Source organism: Nerophis lumbriciformis, linkage group LG10 (assembly GCF_033978685.3).
Source record: "Nerophis lumbriciformis linkage group LG10, RoL_Nlum_v2.1, whole genome shotgun sequence".
NCBI lineage: Eukaryota > Metazoa > Chordata > Actinopteri > Syngnathiformes > Syngnathidae > Nerophis > Nerophis lumbriciformis.
The window spans coordinates 51,106,161-51,123,251 of record NC_084557.2 but is presented as its reverse complement, the minus strand read 5'-3'; the positions used below and the strand labels follow the sequence as shown (position 1 = coordinate 51,123,251).

General features: G+C 42.7%; 1 protein-coding gene across 1 annotated transcript in view; it reads right to left on the bottom strand.

The window, feature by feature from the left end:
• The window catches only part of neil1 (nei-like DNA glycosylase 1), a 28,184-nt gene that overhangs the window by 8,744 nt on the left and 2,349 nt on the right, over positions 1-17,091 (bottom strand). Inside the window, exons 2-8 of the mRNA XM_072913997.1 lie at positions 13,022-13,486; positions 12,832-12,951; positions 5,683-5,791; positions 5,531-5,615; positions 5,335-5,456; positions 5,231-5,258; positions 5,090-5,160 (exon numbers count right to left, since the gene is read on the bottom strand). Of these exons, the coding sequence (XP_072770098.1) occupies positions 5,090-5,160; positions 5,231-5,258; positions 5,335-5,456; positions 5,531-5,615; positions 5,683-5,791; positions 12,832-12,951; positions 13,022-13,455 (969 nt within the window). The 5' untranslated portion in view covers positions 13,456-13,486. The remainder of the gene's footprint in view (positions 1-5,089; positions 5,161-5,230; positions 5,259-5,334; positions 5,457-5,530; positions 5,616-5,682; positions 5,792-12,831; positions 12,952-13,021; positions 13,487-17,091) is intronic.

Below are 17,091 nucleotides of genomic sequence, written 5' to 3'. Positions count from 1 at the left end.
GTAGTGATTGGAGCACATACTTGTTGCTCACAAAAAACATTCATGAAGTTTGCTTCTTTTATGAATTTATTATGGCTCTACTGAAAATGTGAGGGTCAAAAGTATACATACAGCAATGTTGATATTTGCTTACATGTCCCTTGGCAAGTTTACCTGCAATAGGGCGCTTTTGGTAGCCATCCACAAGCTTCTGCTTGACCACTTGACCGCTAAATGTGTTGCTTTTCTGACATGGACTTGTTTCTTCAGCATTGTCCACACGACTTTGGGAAGGCCATTCTAAAACCTTCATTCTAGCCTGATTTAGCCATTCCTTTACCACTTTTGAGGTGTGTTTGGGGTCATTGTCCTTTTGGAACACCCAACTGCGCCCAAGACCCAACCTCCGGGCTGATGATTTTAGCTTGTCCTGAACAATTTGGAGCTAATCCTCCTTTTTCATTGTCCCATTTAAAGCAGCAGTTCCATTGGCAGCAAAACAGGCCCAGAGCATAATACTACCACCACCATGCTTGACGGTAGGAATGGTGTTCCTGGGATTAAAGGCCTCACCTTTTGTCCTCCAAACATATTGCTGGGTATTGTGGCCAAACAGCTCACTTTTTGTTTCATCTGACCACAGAACTTTCTTCCAGAAGGTCTTATCTTTGTCCATGTGATGTCAGATGAAACAAAAATGGAGCTGTTTGGCCACTAGAGATGCGCGGATAGGCATTTATTTCATCCGCAACCGCATCAGAAAGTCGTCAACCATCCGCAATCCACCCGATCTAACATTTGATCAGAACTGCATCCGCCCGCCATCCGCCCGTTGTTATATATCTAATATAGACGATGCAAGGCATTAGTGAGGTTATAAAGCGTTTGCCTGTTAAAGAAAGGAGACTGATCCAACGCAGCACAGACATTCGCGTGCCACGCTGTCACGACCCAGTAGCACACCAGTGCGCAATCATATGGGAGCCGCGCTGAGCGCACCTCCAAGCGCGTCTCGCTGCCGGCGACGGCCGGGTATATGGGCCCGACGCTCCAGCGCCATCCATTTTCAGGGCTAGTTGATTCGGCAGGTGGGTTGTTACACACTCCTTAGCGGGTTCCGACGTCCATGGCCACCGTCCTGCTGTCTATATCAACCAGGGTGAGCCCCACCCCTTTCGTGAGCGCACTGCGCGCGGAGTGACCCCTGTTACGCGCCCCCGGCAACAGGGGTGGCGGGCAGGTAAGCTGCGCGGGCGGAGCGCGCAGAGTGACCCCTGTTACGAGCCCCCGGCCACGGGGGTGGCGGGCAGGTAAGCTGCTTACCTGCTGCGCGTGACGCCGGCCGCGGCGAAGGCGGACGAGGCGGGGTGTCGGTGCGGTGGGCGCGGTGGTGACCCTGGACGTGCGTCGGGCCCTTCTCGCGGATCGCCTCAGCTACGGCTCCCGGTGGGGCCCTCTCGGGGGAAGGGGCCTCGGTCCCGGACCCCGGCGAGGCGTCGGGGGCCTTCTCCGCTCCGTAAAAGTGTCCATCTCTTCTTTTTTTTTTCTTCTGTTGTGGCATATGCAGCAGGTGCCTGCTCGTTTTTCGTATGTGGGTAACAACATTTAACTATGTATATATATTTCCCAATTGGTTTAACTGCCACCCGCCTGAATCTATTTAAAATCTAATTTTTTTAAATTTCAATCGCCCGACCCGACCCGACCCGACCCGCTGATAAAATCTAATTTTTTTAAATTCCATCCGCCCGATCCGCGGATAATCCGCCGACTCCGCGGTTGTGCCCGCAAACCGCGCATCTCTATTGGCCACAATACCCAGCAATATGTTTGGAGGAGAAAAAAAAACACCACTCCTACCGTCAAGCATGGTGGTGGTAGTATTATGCTCTGGGCCTGTTTTGCTGCCAATGGAACTGCTGCTTTAAATGGGACAATGAAAAAGGAGGATTACCGCCAAATTCTTCATGACAAGCTAGAATCATCAGCCTGGAGGTGTTGGGTCTTGGGCGCAGTTGGGTGTTCCAACAGGACAATGACCCCAAACTAGGGCTGGGCGATATATGGAATATACTGGATATTTCGCGGGTTAGTCTCTGTGCGATATAGAAAATGACTATATGGTGATATTGGAGTATACCTTTCCACACAGTTGCTTTTAGCTGCAGGCATTACACTACAGGCTCTCCTCGCTCTTTCTTGTCTCTCCTTCTCACAGACAGCAAGCGCAGCTTCTACACACGTCACATACTGTCACGTCATACGTCACATACGTATACGCCCTCACGCAGCAGAGACGTAGCAGCGTGGCTAACGTTAGCTGTGATGCTAGCGGTAATACGAGAGACAGAAGGTGCGAATCTGGTAACAAATGAAGGAAGAATTAATTCCCCCAAAAAACAGCAGGGGGTCCATCGTCTAGCGGTGGTTTGGCTTCAAGCGGGAATATGTCGAACAGACAACCGTAATTTGTCAAGTGTGGGGCGAAAGCGTTGCTACAAAAAGTAGCAGCACTGCTAATATGTAGCATTATTTGAAAAGTCACCTGCTAGAAAATGAAAGAGTGCTTACTCCGCATGTCAACATCTCCATTCAGTGCCACACGCCCACACCATCAAAATGCCGAGGCAAACATTTCCAGATCAACACCGTATGAAAAAAATAGTAATTCTTTTACTTGTGATTTCCTTCTCTGCATGAAAGTTTAAAAGTAGCATATATTAATGCAGTATGAAGAAGAATGTTTTAATGTAGACACATAGAATCATCATACTGCTGTCATTATATGCATCAAGTGTTCATTCAAGGCTAAGGCAAAATATCCACATATACAGGTAAAAGCCAGTAAATTAGAATATTTTGAAAAACTTGATTTATTTCAGTAATTGCATTCAAAAGGTGTAACTTGTACATTATATTTATTCATTGCACACAGACTGATGCATTCAAATGTTTATTTCATTTCATTTTGATGATTTGAAGTGGCAACAAATGAAAATCCAAAATTCCGTGTGTCACAAAATTAGAATATTACTTAAGGCTAATACAAAAAAGGGATTTTTAGAAATGTTGGCCAACTGAAAAGTATGAAAATGAAAAATATGAGCATGTACAATACTCAATACTTGGTTGGAGCTCCTTTTGCCTCAATTACTGCGTTAATGCGGCGTGGCATGGAGTCGATGAGTTTCTGGCACTGCTCAGGTGTTATGAGAGCCCAGGTTGCTCTGATAGTGGCCTTCAACTCTTCTGCGTTTTTGGGTCTGGCATTCTGCATCTTCCTTTTCACAATACCCCACAGATTTTCTATGGGGCTAAGGTCAGGGGAGTTGGCGGGCCAATTTAGAACAGAAATACCATGGTCCGTAAACCAGGCACGGGTAGATTTTGCGCTGTGTGCAGGCGCCAAGTCCTGTTGGAACTTGAAATCTCCATCTCCATAGAGCAGGTCAGCAGCAGGAAGCATGAAGTGCTCTAAAACTTGCTGGTAGACGGCTGCGTTGACCCTGGATCTCAGGAAACAGAGTGGACCGACACCAGCAGATGACATGGCACCCCAAACCATCACCCAACCATGCAAATTTTGCATTTCCTTTGGAAATCGAGGTCCCAGAGTCTGGAGGAAGACAGGAGAGGCACAGGATCCACGTTGCCTGAAGGCTAGTGTAAAGTTTCCACCATCAGTGATGGTTTGGGGTGCCATGTCATCTGCTGGTGTCGGTCCACTCTGTTTCCTGAGATCCAGGGTCAACGCAGCCGTCTACCAGCAAGTTTTAGAGCACTTCATGCTTCCTGCTGCTGACCTGCTCTATGGAGATGGAGATTTCAAGTTCCAACAGGACTTGGCGCCTGCACACAGCGCAAAATCTACCCGTGCCTGGTTTACGGATCATGGTATTTCTGTTCTAAATTGGCCCGCCAACTCCCCTGACCTTAGCCCCATAGAAAATCTGTGGGGTATTGTGAAAAGGAAGATGCAGAATGCCAGACCCAAAAACGCAGAAGAGTTGAAGGCCACTATCAGAGCAACCTGGGCTCTCATAACACCTGAGCAGTGCCAGAAACTCATCGACTCCATGCCACGCCGCATTAACGCAGTAATTGAGGCAAAAGGAGCTCCAACCAAGTATTGAGTATTGTACATGCTCATATTTTTCATTTTCATACTTTTCAGTTGGCCAACATTTCTAAAAATCCCTTTATTGTATTAGCCTTAAGTAATATTCTAATTTTGTGACACACGGAATTTTGGATTTTCATTTGTTGCCACTTCAAATCATCAAAATTAAATGAAATAAACATTTGAATGCATCAGTCTGTGTGCAATGAATAAATATAATGTACAAGTTACACCTTTTGAATGCAATTACTGAAATAAATCAAGTTTTTCAAAATATTCTAATTTACTGGCTTTTACCTGTATATGGTGTATCATGACATGGACTAAACATATCCACATATATATGGTGTATGGTGACATGGACTAAACATATCCACATATATATGGTGTATGGTGACATGGACTAAACATATCCACATATATATGGTGTATCGCGATATGGCCTTAAAATATCACGATATTGAAAAAAGACCATATCGCCCAGCCCTACCCCAAACACACGTCAAAAGTGGTAAAGGAATGGCTAAATCAGGCTAGAATGAAGGTTTTAGAATAGTCTTCTCAAAATCCTGACTTAAACATGTGGACAATGCTGAAGAAACAAGTCCATGTCAGAAAACCAACAAATTTAGCTGAACTGCACCAATTTTGTCAAGAGGAGTGGTCAAGTGGTCAAGCAGAAGCTTGTGGATGGCTACCAAAAGTGTCTTATTGCAGGTCAACTTGCCAAGGGACATGTAAGCAAATATTAACATTGCTGTATGTATACTTTTGACCCTCACATTTTCAGTAGAGCCATAATAAATTCATAAAAGAAGCAAACTTCATGAATGTTTTTTGTGAGCCACAAGTATGTGCTCCAATCACTACATCACAAAAACATAAGAAATGATTGTAAAGTGAAGACAGCCATGACATGATGTTCTTTACAAGTGTACGTACACTTTTGACCACGACTATGTGCTGGTGGTGATTACCTACTGTATATACCTTTTTCTTGCGGGTGTAATCATGGTCTGCATCTGTATCTTTTCTCTTTTTGGCCTTTGGAGACTTTGAATCTGGTGTGTGAGAAAAGATAAGACACACTTATATGTAATTGGTATCTCCACTATTTGTTCTGGCGTATACCTTTAGGAGCCATAGGGCCTGGATCGCCCTGCAATGACACCATTTTGTATGAGTCAATACATGCTAAGAATGGAGTTGTTGGGTATAAAACTGTGTCTGCATACTTGAAACCACATAGTCCTGCCGTTGTGGTCGCGTACAGACTTCATTCCTTCCACGTAGTAACACTGCAACCAGCCCTCAAAATCTGAGTAGTCTGCCTTCTGTGGATCGTAACCTTTCCCACCTCCATAAACAAAAAGTGTAAATAAGAGCAGCACCTTTGTGTCGCTGTCTCAACCTTTAAAGACGGATTCTTACCTAAGTTGACCACCTCCAGCGGTACTGTGTGGCAAAGTCTGAGCAGGTCTGCTTTCTCCTCTTCCATTTTGCCCTTTTTGGCTCCCTTAACATTTTTGTGCAAACCAAACTGTTAATAATGTAGGTAAAATACTTGTTTGTACTTTGTTCACCTTTTTGCTGAGGATCTCCTTTTTTACATCTTTCTTGTCTTCACACGCATCCTCTGACTGGAGGCCTTCCAGAACAGTCCGGGCCGGCACAAAGGGTGGGATGTTTAACCTGGAAGACACACATGCACTTCTTTACAAAAACAGAAGGTGTTTTGTGTGCAAACAGTGCTACACTTTTACAGTAAACACATTTCCAAGTGAGATGATGAATTGGTTGTTTATTCATCCACCATGAAAGGGAAACTTGTGAGGGCTGATTAGAAAGACAAAAACATTCTTCACTCTCCTTTTCAGATCACGGTGACCTGAGACTTTATCTTCATTCAACAGTCATTTGTTATGCAGCAGTGTAATATTATTGATTACTTTCTTTTCACTTAAGAGTCTTGCAAAAGTGCTTCACACAGTAGACACAGCTGTAACAAAGTCACACTGCAATGTAGTGTCGACATGAAAATTAAACAAAACAGGCGTGTCTTAATGAAATTAAACAATGGATGTCCGCTAACTTCTTGCAACTCAACGCCAAGAAAACGGAAATGCTGATTATCGGTCCTGCTAAACACCGACATTTATTTAAAAATACCACCTTAACATTTGACAACCAAACAATTACACAAGGCGAATCAGTAAAGAATCTGGGTATTATCTTCCACCCAACTCTCTCCTTTGAGTCACACATTAAGAGTGTTACTAAAACGGCCTTCTTCCATCTCCGTAATATCGCTAAAATTCGTTCTATTTTATCCACTAGCGACGCTGAGATCATTATTCATGCGTTCGTTACGTCTCGTCTCGACTACTGTAACGTATTATTTTCGGGTCTCCCTATGTCTAGCATTAAAAGATTACAGTTGGTACAAAATGCGGCTGCTAGACTTTTAACAAGAACAAGAAAGTTTGATCATATTACGCCTATACTGTATATACCTTTATATACATATATATATACCTATACTGGCTCACCTGCACTGGCTTCCTGTGCACTTAAGATGTGACTTTAAGGTTTTACTACTTACGTATAAAATACTACACGGTCTAGCTCCGTCCTATCTTGTCGATTGCATTGTACCATATGTCCCGGCAAGAAATCTGCCTTCAAAGAACTCCGACTTATTAGTGATTCCCAGAGCCCAAAAAAAGTCTGTGGGCTATAGAGCGTTTTCTATTGGGGCTCCAGTACTATGGAATGTTCTAGCAGTAACAGTTAGAGATGCTACCTCAGTAGAAGCATTTAAGTCCCATCTTAAAACTCATTTGTATACTCTAGCCTTTAAATAGCCCCCCTGTTAGACCAGTTGATCTGCCGTTTCTTTTCTCCTCTGCTCCCCTCTTCACTGATGGTGGAAACTTTACACTAGACTTCAGGCAACGTGGATCCTGTGCCTCTCCTGTCTTCCTCCAGACTCTGGGACCTCGATTTCCAAAGGAAATGCAAAATTTGCATGGTTGGGTGATGGTTTGGGGTGCCATGTCATCTGCTGGTGTCGGTCCACTCTGTTTCCTGAGATCCAGGGTCAACGCAGCCGTCTACCAGCAAGTTTTAGAGCACTTCATGCTTCCTGCTGCTGACCTGCTCTATGGAGATGGAGATTTCAAGTTCCAACAGGACTTGGCGCCTGCACACAGCGCAAAATCTACCCGTGCCTGGTTTACGGACCATGGTATTTCTGTTCTAAATTGGCCCGCCAACTCCCCTGACCTTAGCCCCATAGAAAATCTGTGGGGTATTGTGAAAAGGAAGATGCAGAATGCCAGACCCAAAAACGCAGAAGAGTTGAAGGCCACTATCAGAGCAACCTGGGCTCTCATAACACCTGAGCAGTGCCAGAAACTCATCGACTCCATGCCACGCCGCATTAACGCAGTAATTGAGGCAAAAGGAGCTCCAACCAAGTATTGAGTATTGTACATGCTCATATTTTTCATTTTCATACTTTTCAGTTGGCCAACATTTCTAAAAATCCCTTTTTTGTATTAGCCTTAAGTAATATTCTAATTTTGTGACACACGGAATTTTGGATTTTCATTTGTTGCCACTTCAAATCATCAAAATTAAATGAAATAAACATTTGAATGCATCAGTCTGTGTGCAATGAATAAATATAATGTACAAGTTACACCTTTTGAATGCAATTACTGAAATAAATCAAGTTTTTCAAAATATTCTAATTTACTGGCTTTTACCTGTATACGGTATACAAACCTCGTTTCCATATGAGTTGGGAAATTGTGTTAGATGTAAATATAAACGGAATACAATGATTTGAAAATCATTTTCAACCCATATTCAGTTGAATATGCTACAAAGACAACATATTTGATGTTCAAACTGATAAAAAAAAAAAAAAATGTTTTTGCAAATAATCATTAACTTTAGAATTTGATGCCAGCAACACGTGACAAAGAAGTTGGGAAAGGTGGCAATAAATACTGATAAAGTTGAGGAATGCTCATCAAACACTTATTTGGAACATCCCACAGGTGTGCAGGCTAATTGGGAACAGGTGGGTGCCATGATTGGGTACAAAAGTAGATTCCATGAAATGCTCAGTCATTCACAAACAAGGATGGGGCGAGGGTCACCACTTTGTCAACAAATGCGTGAGCAAATTGTTGAACAGTTTAAGAAAAAACGTTTTCAACCAGCTATTGCAAGGAATTTAGGGATTTCACCATCTACGCTCCGTAATATCATCAAAGGGTTCAGAGAATCTGGAGAAATCACTGCACGTAAGCAGCTAAGCCCGTGACCTTCCATCCCTCAGGCTGTACTGCATCAACAAGCGACATCAGTGTGTAAAGGATATCACCACATGGGCTCAAGAACACTTCAGAAAACCACTGTCAGTAACTACATCTGTGAGTGCAAGTTAAAACTCACCTATGCAAGGCGAAAACCGTTTATCAACAACACCCGCTGGGTGTTCGCTGGGCCTGAGCTCATCTAAGATGGACTGATACAAAGTGGAAAAGTGTTCTGTGGTCTGACGAGTCCACATTTCAAATTTTTTTGGGAAACTGTGGACGTCGTGTCCTCCGGACCAAAGAGGAAAAGAACCATCCGGATTGTTATAGGAGCAAAGTTGAAAAGCCGGCATCTGAACTTCAAAAATGTGTCTCCTGAGTTCCCAAACGTTTACTGAGTGTTGTTAAAAGGAAAGGCCATGTAACAGTGGTGAACATGCCCTTTTCCAACTACTTTGTCACGTGTTGCAGCCATGAAATTCTAAGTTAATTATTATTTGCAAAAAAAAAATAAAGTTTATGAGTTTGAACATCAAATATGTTGTCTTTGTAGCATATTCAACTGAATATGGCTTGAAAAGGATTTGCAAATCATTGTATTCCGTTTATATTTACATCTAACACAATTTCCCAACTCATATGGAAACGGGGTTTGTATATGATGGGTTCAACTATAACCCCCCAGCCTCTGTGTAGCACCATCCCTGGTTAAGGCATGAGATGTACAAAGTAGTCATTAACTTGACTATTCCCTTCTTAACAACAATACACACAAAGTAATATTCCCAAAAGTAAGGAATGTTTTAAACTTGTGCTGTAGTGATGGGTCCGGCAACACCGATGCATCGGCGCATGCGTGGAGCTCATAGAGCAAAACCCTGTGTCGGTGCGCGTACCGCTTTTAGAAAGTCACGTGACCGATCATGAGCTGTTTTGGTCACGTGACCGATACGCCAACTGTGTCGCACTGACGCCTCCTCTGTGCCCTGTGAGCGGCTCTTTTCTACAGCCGGAGAAATAATTAAGAAGAGAAATCGTCTAAAATGTAATACGTTGGAAAAACTGGGTTTTTTTTAATAAAAATGTGTAAAAAAAAAATAAAAATAAAAATTCCCAGTCCACAATCATCCACAACACGTTCTCTTAGATTTCCATGTTATGATACATGTTCACATTATTTATTGACTGTATCTAAAAAAGATAAAAATATATCTTTATTTAAATGAAGATATGAAATAATCCTAAATGAAATACAATGACTTGGTTTATATTATTGTATATACTAGGGCAGGGGTCACCAACGCGGTGCCCGCGGTCACCAGGTAGCCCGTAAGGACCAGATCAGTCGCCCGCTGGCCTGTTCTAAAAATAGCTCAAAGAGCAGCACTTACCAGTGAGCTGCCTCTATTTTTTAAATTGTATTTATTTACTAGCAAGCTGGTCTCGCTTTGCTCGACATTCTTAATTCTAAAAGAGACAAAACTCAAATAGAATTTGAAAATCCAAGAAAATATTTTAAAGACTTGGTCTTCACTTGGAATAAGCGGTAGAAAATGGATGGATGGATCTTCACTTGTTTAAATAAATTCATTTATTTTTTACTTTGCTTCTTATTACTTTTAGAAATACAATTTTAGAGAAAAAATACAACCTTAAAAATGATTTTAGGATTTTTTAAACAAATATACCTTTTTACCTTTTAAATGTCTTCCTCTTCTTTCCTGACAATTTAAATCAATGTTCAAGTAATTTTTTTTTTTTTATTGTAAAGAATAATAAATATTTTAGCTTCTGTTTTTTCGACGAAGAATATTTGTGAAATATTTCTTCAAACTTACTATGATTAAAATTCAAAAAAAATATTCTGGTAAATCTAGAAAATCTGTAGAATCAAATTTAAATCTTATTTCAAAGTATTTAGAATTTCTTTTAAATTTTTTGTCCTGGAAAATCTAGAAGAAATACTGATTAGTCTTTGTTAGAAATATAGCTTGGTCCAATTTGTTAAATATTCTAACAAAGTGCAGATTGGATTTCAACCAATTTAAAACATGTCATCAAAATTCTAAAATGTATCTTAATCAGGAAAAATTACTAATGATGTTCCATAAATTCTTTTTTTTAATTTTTTCAAAAAAATTCAAATAAGCTAGTTTTTCTCTTCTTTTTGTCGGTTGAATTTTGAATTTTAAAGAGTCGAAATTGAAGTTAAACTATGTTTCAAAATTTTATTTTAAATTTTTTCGTGTTTTCTCCTCTTTTAAACCGTTCAATTAAGTGTTTTTTTCATCATTTATTATACTACAAAAAACCTTCCGTAAAAGGGAAAAAAAATGTACGACGGAACGACAGACAGAAATACCCATTTTTTTATATATACAGGTAAAAGCCAGTAAATTAGAATATTTTGAAAAACTTGATTTATTTCAGTAATTGCATTCAAAAGGTGTAACTTGTACATTATATTTATTCATTGCACACAGACTGATGCATTCAAATGTTTATTTCATTTCATTTTGATGATTTGAAGTGGCAACAAATGAAAATCCCAAATTCCGTGTGTCACAAAATTAGAATATTACTTAAGGCTAATACAAAAAAGGGATTTTTAGAAATGTTGGCCAACTGAAAAGTATGAAAATGAAAAATATGAGCATGTACAATACTCAATACTTGGTTGGAGCTCCTTTTGCCTCAATTACTGCGTTAATGCGGCGTGGCATGGAGTCGATGAGTTTCTGGCACTGCTCAGGTGTTATGAGAGCCCAGGTTGCTCTGATAGTGGCCTTCAACTCTTCTGCGTTTTTGGGTCTGGCATTCTGCATCTTCCTTTTCACAATACCCCACAGATTTTCTATGGGGCTAAGGTCAGGGGAGTTGGCGGGCCAATTTAGAACAGAAATACCATGGTCCGTAAACCAGGCACGGGTAGATTTTGCGCTGTGTGCAGGCGCCAAGTCCTGTTGGAACTTGAAATCTCCATCTCCATAGAGCAGGTCAGCAGCAGGAAGCATGAAGTGCTCTAAAACTTGCTGGTAGACGGCTGCGTTGACCCTGGATCTCAGGAAACAGAGTGGACCGACACCAGCAGATGACATGGCACCCCAAACCATCACCCAACCATGCAAATTTTGCATTTCCTTTGGAAATCGAGGTCCCAGAGTCTGGAGGAAGACAGGAGAGGCACAGGATCCACGTTGCCTGAAGTCTAGTGTAAAGTTTCCACCATCAGTGATGGTTTGGGGTGCCATGTCATCTGCTGGTGTCGGTCCACTCTGTTTCCTGAGATCCAGGGTCAACGCAGCCGTCTACCAGCAAGTTTTAGAGCACTTCATGCTTCCTGCTGCTGACCTGCTCTATGGAGATGGAGATTTCAAGTTCCAACAGGACTTGGCGCCTGCACACAGCGCAAAATCTACCCGTGCCTGGTTTACCGACCATGGTATTTCTGTTCTAAATTGGCCCGCCAACTCCCCTGACCTTAGCCCCATAGAAAATCTGTGGGGTATTGTGAAAAGGAAGATGCAGAATGCCAGACCCAAAAACGCAGAAGAGTTGAAGGCCACTATCAGAGCAACTTGGGCTCTCATAACACCTGAGCAGTGCCAGAAACTCATCGACTCCATGCCACGCCGCATTAACGCAGTAATTGAGGCAAAAGGAGCTCCAACCAAGTATTGAGTATTGTACATGCTCATATTTTTCATTTTCATACTTTTCAGTTGGCCAACATTTCTAAAAATCCCTTTTTTGTATTAGCCTTAAGTAATATTCTAATTTTGTGACACACGGAATTTTGGATTTTCATTTGTTGCCACTTCAAATCATCAAAATTAAATGAAATAAACATTTGAATGCATCAGTCTGTGTGCAATGAATAAATATAATGTACAAGTTACACCTTTTGAATGCAATTACTGAAATAAATCAAGTTTTTCAAAATATTCTAATTTACTGGCTTTTACCTGTATATAAATGTATTTATTTAGCTATTCTTGTTTAAATCACACTTACGTGTAACTTACAAATGACAATATATTTATTTAAGTGTGTATCAAACTGGTAGCCCTTGGCATTAATCAGTACCCAAGAAGTAGTTTTTGGTTTCAAAAAGGTTGGTGACCCCTGTACTAGGGCATCAAATCAGTGTCAGTTGAGTCGGTCCATAGGTTGCCTGTAGGGATTTTTAATGTCCAGCAGATGTCAGTATTTAGTGACACAGTATCGACACAGTATCAATACAGTTTTGCAATGTGTCGAAACGCTTCATGACGCCTCATCAACCCATCACTATTGTGCTGAATAGAATGGGGAATGATTTGTGTAGATATGCAGACCACAGTCTTTCCACCATGGCTATATTTGCACTTTGAGTAGTTTTAACCCTGCCTGAATACATACCTATGAAGGATTTCAGCCCTGAGGTAGTTCCCAATGCCGTTGAAGTACTTCTGGTTGAGCAGGACTTCACAGATGGGTCGATCAAAGACACGGTCAGACAGATGCGACACCACTTTCTCCCTGCCAAGTGCAAGTCAGGGAAATGACCGTTGTGTTTTTAGTGTGTGATTGTAATGGATGCGGTCCTAACCTGAAGCTTCTGTACTCAAACATGATGCAGGGTCCTCTGTCAGGCTGCCACTTCCCATTTGGCTGCCAGCTGCCGAACCTGCGTGCATCCACGTAGCTCAGCACTCTGCCAGGCTCCTCCTTGGAATAAAAGCGCAGATGGGCATGCTTGGGAAGCTCATCCACGGCGGTGAAGCGGAAGAACCCTGACATGCCGAAGCGAAAGACAATGTCCACCGGCTGCTGCGCCTCTTTGGCGTCACTCTTGATGGGCGTCAGCGTGAGCTTCACTTCCTTCCCTCTGGAAGTGGCGTTGATGCGGTACGCATGGCAGGCGAAGGCCACGTCGGGGCTCTTGCTGACATCAGACTTCATGACAGGTCCAGCAAACACCACCCCCTCGCACATTCTGTTCACATAAAGGCTGGCCAGGTGGAGTTCGGGTCCCTCTGGCATTTTGGTTGGAAGGAACTCAGAAGTTATGCAACTGCAAAAAAAAATAAAAAAAATGAACAATGAGGTTATGTCCTTACTAGTGTTGTCATTTTCCACGTCCCAAGAGCTAGTTTATGTAGCCGAGGATCGGACCGCCAAGTGCCCTGCCTTCGGCTACCGCCCAGGCTACCAACGGCACATTTCAAAACTTTGTCCACCTATAAGCCGCCCCGTGTTATAAGCCGCATCTAACTGCGCTAAAGGAATGTCAAAAAAACAGTCAGATAGGTCAGTCAAACTTTAATAATATATTAAAAACCAGCGTGATGTGGGCGCGCATGGAGTCGTATATCAACATGGACGGAGCTGCGTGAAAAAAGCCACCCGGCCTCTTCGCGTAAACTTACCTTAACCACTCGCTCATCTTTTCTTCATCCATCCATCCCTTCGAGTTAGCTTTTATGATGACGCCGGCTGGAAAGGTCTCTTTTGGCAAGGTCTTCCTTTTGAATATCACCATGGGTGGAAGTTTCTGGCCATTAGCATGGCAAGCTAGAACCACAGTGAAGGATGACTTCTCATTCCCTGTGGTGCGAATATTCACCGTACGTGCTCCCGTTGTATCCACAGTGCGGTTCACAGGAATATCAAAAGTCAGTGGAACCTCGTCCATGTTGATAATGTTCTCTGGCCGGATCTTTTTTTCAGCTATCTTGTTTTTACAATATGCACGGAAAGTAGCCAGCTTTTCTTGAAAGTCTTTAGGCAGTTGCTGTGAAATAGTAGTCCGTGTGCGGATGGAGAGATTGCGTCTTTTCATGAACCGGAAACCTGTCGCTTAGTAGGAGCCATTTTGTGGTCTTTACAGATGTAAACACACAAAGGAAATGAAACGTAATATCCGCGCCCTTCTTCTTCTTCTACGGGGGCGGGTGGTTGCTTACAGTAGAAGAAGAAGCGCTTCCTCTTCTATGGGGGCGGGTGCTTACCTTGGCGGTTGCTTGCGTAGAAGAAGAAGCACTTCCTCTTCTATGGGAAAAAAAGATGGCGGCTGTTTACCGTAGTTGCGAGACCGAAACTTTATGAAAATGAATCTTAATATTAATCCATATATAAAGCGCACCGGGTTATAAGCCGCACTGTCAGCTTTTGAGTAAATTTGTGGTTTTTAGGTGCGGCTAATAGTGCGGAAAATACGGTAACTGGGATTTATATAGCGCTTTTCTAAGTACCCAAAGTCGCTTTACATGTAGAACCCATCAATCATTCACACCTGGTGGTGGTAAGCTACTTTTATAGGTAGAGGTAGACTGACGGAAGCGTGGCTGCAATTTGCGCCGACGGCCCCTCCGACCACCACCTATCATTCAATTCACCGGTGTGAGTGGCACCGGGGGCAAAGGGTGAAGTGTCCCGGCCAAGGACACAACGGCAGCGATTTTTTGGATGGTAAGAGGCGGGGAGCGAACCTGCAACCCTCAGGTTTCTGGCACGGTTGCTCTACCCACTACGCCATGCCACCCCTGCTATGGGTGGTGAGCCCATTGGAGGGGGGACCCACGTTGCCTCTTCGGGCTGTGCCCGGCCGGGCCCCATGGGGACAGGCCCGGCCACCAGGCGCTCGCCATCGTGCCCCACCTCCAGGCCTGGCTCCAGAGGGGGGCCCCGGTGACCCGCGTCCGGGCGAGGGAAATCTGGGTTCCTTGTTAGTGTTCTTCATAGAGGTCTTCGAGCTGCTCTTTGTCTGATCCATACCTGCCAACTTTTGAAATCAGAAAAACCTAGTAGCCAGGGTCCAAGGGCCGCAGGCCCCGGTAGGTCCAGGACAAAGTCCTGGTGGAGGGTTCAGGGCTTCGCCCCCCGACGCAAAATGATTATTAGCATTCAGACAGGTTAAAATGTTGCTAAAACCATCACTTTTCTATCAGTCACAGTGACTTTTCAAAACAAAAATATTACAGCAAAAATCATATGGGTTGATTGACATGTTTATTCTGTAAGCTAACTTCAATAGTTTGAAATTATTTTGACAGTTAATGCCAGTTATCCTGTCAACCTTTCACAAGACTTCAATTTGTTCATTGAAAGTATAAACACTTTTTACAGTAAACAAATGGTAAAACAGTACTAAACAATTCCATTAAAAAAAAAAAATTGGTGTCATTATTAACTTTCTGTCCAAGCTTGTATAATCTACTGCCTTGTTCAATTGTAAAAAATATTCTGTGCCTAAAATTCACATTTCTATCACAATTATCATACTGTAAACATGGTAAGCTAACTTCATTAAAATTAATAGTCCTGTCAATAGCATGGAATTACAATTCAAATGTAGTTTTTTTGTAAGCCTTTCAAAAGAATTCAAAATATGAAAAATGAATGAAAATTAATTGAAGCCATCAGACACTTGAAAAGTGGCACATCACATCTCTAATGTAATCATTTGAACTTTTCAACAGAAATAGCACTGCAAAAATATTAAGGACATACTTCTGTATTTTGGTAGTTATGCTGTCAACATTTAACAAGATTTCTTCAACTTGGACTTGAAAGCATAAATAGTATAAACACTTTTAACAGTATGTCGTGCTGTGAAATACAGCCGACAGGATTGCGCACCAAACACGAAGCAAGGCCAAAGCGCATGCATGGTGCAGGAGAACAAAGGACTTCTTTCATTTAAGGTTTGTGATAAACCATCAAACTCATTCGTTAAAAGGACTCTATAGTAATATAAAGCGAATTTTTCTGGACATTATCATGCAAGAAAAGTTTATTTTTGGGACCGCGATCACCGCGTAATGATTTTTAAAGGTTGCATTACAAACATTTAACTGTCCCATGTGATCAGCCAGTGCGATTGGAAATCCATGCTCAATTATTGCCTCCGTAAATAAAACTTCGGCATTTATCACATCCAAAGAATCTGTTTGGGCGACGAAAAACGTTGAAAGTTTTCCACTTGTATCGCTAGCAACGGCATTACTTGTGTTTTTTTGTCCCAACGTGGTCTTTTACATCGCTAATTCCTCCGTGTCCGATCGAAAAATCTTGTCTGCACAAGGTGCAATTCGTGTAGTTTTCACCCTTTTTTTTTTTTTAATTAATGAAAAACCGTATTTTTTATCACTGCAACCGTAACCCGGAATAGGTTGATGAAAACCGTACGAATTACGGGAAAACCGGAGTAGTTGGCAGGTATGCTGATCCCTCACCTTTGTGGTGAAGAAGGAGCTGAGCCAGAAGGCAAAGCTCTCGATTTACCGGTCGATCTACGTTCCCATCCTCACCTATGGTCATGAGCTTTGGGTTATGACCGAAAGGACAAGATCACGGGTACAAGCGGACTAAATGAGTTTCCTCCGCCGGGTGGCGGGGCTCTCCCTTAGAGATAGGGTGAGAAGCTCTGTCATCCGGGAGGAGCTCAAAGTAAAGCTGCTGCTCCTCCACATGGAGAGGAGCCAGATGAGGTGGTTCGGGCATCTGGTCAGGATGCCACCCGAACGCCTCCCTAGGGAGGTGTTTCGGGCACGTCCGACTGGTAGGAGGCCACGGGGAAGACCCAGGACACGTTGGGAAGACTATGTCTCCCGGCTGGCCTGGGAACGCCTCAGGAGCCCCCGGGAGGAGCTGGACCAAGTGGCTGGGGAGAGGGAA